The sequence below is a fragment of the Gadus chalcogrammus genome, chromosome 11, assembly GCF_026213295.1.
Source record: "Gadus chalcogrammus isolate NIFS_2021 chromosome 11, NIFS_Gcha_1.0, whole genome shotgun sequence".
Taxonomy (NCBI): domain Eukaryota; kingdom Metazoa; phylum Chordata; class Actinopteri; order Gadiformes; family Gadidae; genus Gadus; species Gadus chalcogrammus.
Genome location: NC_079422.1, coordinates 3,916,687 through 3,921,686, shown reverse-complemented (window position 1 = coordinate 3,921,686; position 5,000 = coordinate 3,916,687). Strand labels below are relative to the sequence as shown.

Below are 5,000 nucleotides of genomic sequence, written 5' to 3'. Positions count from 1 at the left end.
CAGACACACACACACGCACAGTCCAAAATACATACGCACACAAAAGATTGTGAACAAAGCATATAAAAACGGTGGGACATTCCGGAAAACAGGTGTTATCTGAAAAGTGCATACAGTCTCGCTGGTGGACTGAGCCTATAGGTGGAGGGAACCAGTGATCACTGGAGGTCAGGCTCCAGGGCTCAGGACGATAAAGACGCCTATGTTGTTTTCCATGACTTCAAGATGGCTGCCAGACTCTCGCTTTATGACTTTCTCGCTAACTGGACAGCAGGTATAATTGGCAAGCACAGATGCCAAATACACTGTCGGTGTGTTTATGAGGTTTAAGAATGTGGTTGTTCAGCAATCAGGGTTCACATTTTTATGAAGTATATGATTCTCTGTTGCTTATGATTACATCATCAGAACTTGCTGTAATAAAAACTATCTTTATGAGTTTGTCTTGTGTGTGTGTGTGTGTGTGTGTGTGTGTGTGTGTGTGTGTGTGTGTGTGTGTGTGTGTGTGTGTGTGTGTGTGTGTGTGTGTGTGTGTGTGTGTGTGTGTGTGTGTGTGTGTGTGTGTGTGTGTGTGTTTATCTGCGGAGACATAAACACATTGCCACCACAAATCTCAAGTCAAAATGGTAAGTCTCAGAGTCAGAGTTGCTGTCATGCAAACAGGCTCCTGGCCTCTCTCTGAGCCAAGGTGTGTAGTGCAAAACAGTCTTACAAGTCTTAGAGATTTCCTTCTGAGAAAATCTGCTGTATCCCGGCTGGCAGATTCACAGTGTGTTCCACAGAGACAGTAGAGGGAAATTTTAGGTTGTATTCGTAGTAAGGCTGCTCAATGATTGAGTTATTAACTCTAACAAACAATTTCTCACTGCTGATCCACCCATGACCGGATAGGGAAGTGTGCGTTGTTAATTTTAGATTTTTCTGGGATTGCGTCACTATATCGCAGCGTTCATCAGGTGACAGCCCTGACCTTGAGTCACGGAGGTCAGCGTAGCCATCAGAGATTCTTCTCACATTCTTCAGTTGGCCACAACTAGTTCAATTAGATATTGGGTACTACTGAGATTGCTTCATTTCCAACCAATGAGATCCCCGGTTCTGTTCTTCTCATGACCCGGGCTGTGATGCAAGGACAGGGAGTGGTTGGTATGTTCCTTGACATAGATGCATGATGCTTAGATGCTTATTCTAAGAAAAGTGACACTAACTACTACTGTTTCTCAGGATCAGGGCATAATAGCGAAAGGTCAGACACTTCAGATGCACTGTCTGCAAGGATGAAGGCGGCTCTAAGTGTTAACATTCTCGAAAACCAATTGAGGCGACGAAATATGTGCCACAAGCCTTTTTCTTTGTGTAATTGAATCCAGAGTATGTCACCAATTCTTCTTTTATCAAAAGCTCCCCCTCTGTAACTGGATAACATGTTTGTTTTGGTGGCAGAACAACATTTACCTTGCTTTGTCTTGTAGCCAAATAACACAAACACAAAGGATTGTTATCAATGTGCGTAGCTTGGGACCACGTCAGGGCACATAACAAGTGGCATTCTCCTTACACACTGAATCTTTCATTGTACATTTCCCACCGCATTAAATCCATTTATATATTCAGTATATATTTGCTGATCTTGTTTTAAATTTTTTGGTTACGATTTACCTGGATAACCAATAATTCCTTGTTCCATTCCATTTGAATTCTAGACTTGATAACCTTTTGTCACCCTCACGTGCAATAACGATTATTGTCACACCTTTGAAAGGGAATGACTTTTACTCTTTAATAGGTTCAGTATGTTATATGGTGTTTGCTTACAAAATAAGGTGATATTGACGAGGAGATATCCCCACTTCTTCAGAATCCTTTCATGTTGCCGGTGACGTGCAAACCTTGACCCTTCTGGAGGTTTGACGATAGACTGTGGACTGCTGATAGCCCATCTGATACACCATGCCCCTGCTCACTCCTTAGAGCACCCTTCTCCTTCTCAGACACAAAGACTAAGCTCACCTCATGTCACTTTATGTCCACATCCATTAGTCAGCCATTATTGTCTTCTTGACAGGCAGATAGTGGACCCAGCCAGGTAAGGGGGGGGGGGGGGGGGGGGCAGTGTCAGGTTGCATGGCAACGGCATCAACATGATTGCCAATGAGCTTTTCCAGAGCAGTTAAATGATTAACCCCCTAGAACAGGAAATAACACTGCAGGCACTCACTCATCCAAAAGAGTCCCCATGAGGGATCTCTGGGTTTAACTCCAGGTTTACACAGTCCCACAGATGGTGCAGAGGGTACGCCTACTGCAGTGGATGGTCGTAAGCCCATTCCCTTAGTTAGCCTTCTCTAACTTGTCAGAACTATGACTGTAAGCCCCATGCTGAATGCCCCAATGACAGGCACAGATGTTATCTGGGCTAATGCTGCACTGCACTGTGTATTGGTGTGTGTGTGTCAGGAGTAACAGGCTAATCAATTTGGAACAAAGCCAAAGCCTCCATAGAGGAGTGCTAGGGGCAGATGAAGAGTTAAGCCTAAGGACCTCTGTCAGGAATCCAAAATCACATATGCTGCTGCCCAGCATGAGGAGGGAGAATAAAGATTAGCAGGCAGCCTGCAATACAAGCTGCATTGACCAAAGCTTTCTGAATGCATTCAAATTGCAACTTGGGTTTCCCCAAGTAATTATAAATGCCTGTATCAAGGAGGATTGTAGTGTGTATATATATATATATATATATATACCACAATATATACCACTCATGTAAATTAAATTAAATATATAAAATTTATTTTACATGACTGGTGTTGAATTATATGGCTTTATTGTTTGCTTCTGTTCTGTTTAGTAATTTCAAAGGAAATCTGATATAGGCCTACCCAGTGCGCTATAGCACGTATACACACACACAACCCCCCCCTCCCCCCCCCCCCCCCCCCCCCCCCCCCCCCACACACACACACACACACACACACACATAAATATGCAAAATAATCACTTATTCATGTGAAGTAACACTATCAAGGCATTAGAATTGGTTTAAACCTTACCCCAGATTTGTCTTCCTGTCGAATTTCCTCGATCGTACCCATGCTTCTTGTCACTCGGTTCATCTTCGGATATATAATAAAATAAATAACCTAAACAAATAAATTGATAAATAAATAAATAAATAAAATATATCGTTTCTTTGAACTTCCTCGTTGTCTTTCCACTCTTAGTTTTCAAGTTAACCAAATAAAAGACTCCTCTCCTCAACAGTAGCCGCGGTTGTTATCCGTCCACCTGGTCTCCTCCGCAGGGTTTTGGTGTTATAGTTCACTCCCCCCTTCTCTCTAATGAGTTATTAGTGTATTACTCTCGCGACGTCAGAGCGCCGCTTGGAATGTGACTTCAGCCCACAACTCTTCCCAACCCTGGCCCATAACGACACGCCCCTATCCATGACCGAAATGCCAAATAAGGGGAAGTCAAGCCACGCATCCACACGGACGTCCTGAAAAGATGGGACAAAACATACCTACCGAACGGAACATTTATAAAATAGAAAAATATCAAAATGTAGCCTATTTTTTGTGGTCTTATTAAATCAAGCTCATGGCTAAAGATAGATTAAATCCACGAGACTAAACATCAACAAATTGGATAACGATGTAATGGTCTGAATGGCTACTTAGTAGAGAACAACAGCTGAGCATGACTCACGAGGAATGATGAAATTAATGGAAATAAATATTAAACTATATACAATATTTAGGCCCATAATATGTATCATATGGAGTTAGTTAAGTTAGTTAACTAACTGCTTAGTGTGTATAGACTATTCTGTGAGCTGCTACGATGAAATACACTGCTTCATATCAGTACACCTGGTCGAGTCAGACATATAATTACATGTTTACGTCATTTTTGCGTCACTGTGCCTGCGTGTGTCCCTCACAGACAGACGAGCATACCATATAAGCCTATTAGCCAGCAGATTGTTATGGGATTTGATGGTAAGACAGATATTTCAGAGGAACATGTCACCCCTGATATACAGCTGCCTAGACCCTACTCGTCTGGGAAGAGTGAGTCACACACACAGACACACAGCCCGCACACACCCCAGGCTCGCTCACGCCATTTCTGCGTCGTCTTGACTTGATCCCACAGAACCACCAACACTACTCTGTGTCTGGCGTAGACACAGACTGTAGCAGATTATGTTTACATTACATCTCGTCATGTAGGTGTGTTCTTCCAAAGCAACAGGTGATGCAGTCAATGCAGTAACCCCAAGCTGCAAGTGCCACCTTTCTAACAACAACCCCTGGATACAGAGTGCAGAATAGCAACAGGAATCCCAACACAATCCAATTCAATTTTGTTATTCTTCTTATTTTTATTCTTAGTATTCGTGGTAGTCGAGTGCAGTTACATCTCAAATATAGTTTGTCGCACCAAAGTGCATTCTTAACTCACCATTAGAGCCTAGTGCACGGCTAGTGCACGGATCGCATTATTTATTACGACTGGACAAAGTAACCATTTCAGTTATGAAATGTGTTGAATATTAAGCCAAGTGTTCACATTTCATTTGTATGTGTTTTTGTTGTACTATATACAGTATGTGTCTAGGACAAAGCCTAAGAGTCAGAGACATGAAGGTATGTCGCCCTCCTCTACCTCCCTCACTCTGTTTGGAGCGACCCTGCTGTCATTCAGCATTAGGGAAGTCCTTCCTCACTTGACGATGCATAGTTCAACCCCCCCTTGAAAATGAACAAAACAGAATTTGCATCACTATCTTCATCAATCAAACAGGTGATACAGTGGGTATGGACTTTTGCACAAACCAGGAACTGCAACTGTGTGCATGTTGACACAATTACCTGTTTACGGTTATGCTTCATAACAAAGTCAGTGTCGGAATCAGCTTATTGGTGGGATGGTAAATAATAAAGGATATTTGTAACTTCATGGGGGAGTGTTTTAATGTGACACCAGCAATGAAAATC

General features: G+C 42.5%; 1 protein-coding gene across 1 annotated transcript in view; it reads right to left on the bottom strand.

Annotated features, from left to right (window-relative positions):
- Positions 1-3,386, bottom strand: part of tuft1a (tuftelin 1a) — a 13,716-nt gene extending 10,330 nt beyond the window's left edge. The window contains exon 1 of the mRNA XM_056601800.1: positions 3,051-3,386. Within this exon, the coding sequence (XP_056457775.1) occupies positions 3,051-3,113 (63 nt within the window). The 5' untranslated portion in view covers positions 3,114-3,386. The remainder of the gene's footprint in view (positions 1-3,050) is intronic.
- Positions 3,387-5,000: the final 1,614 nt, after the last annotated feature.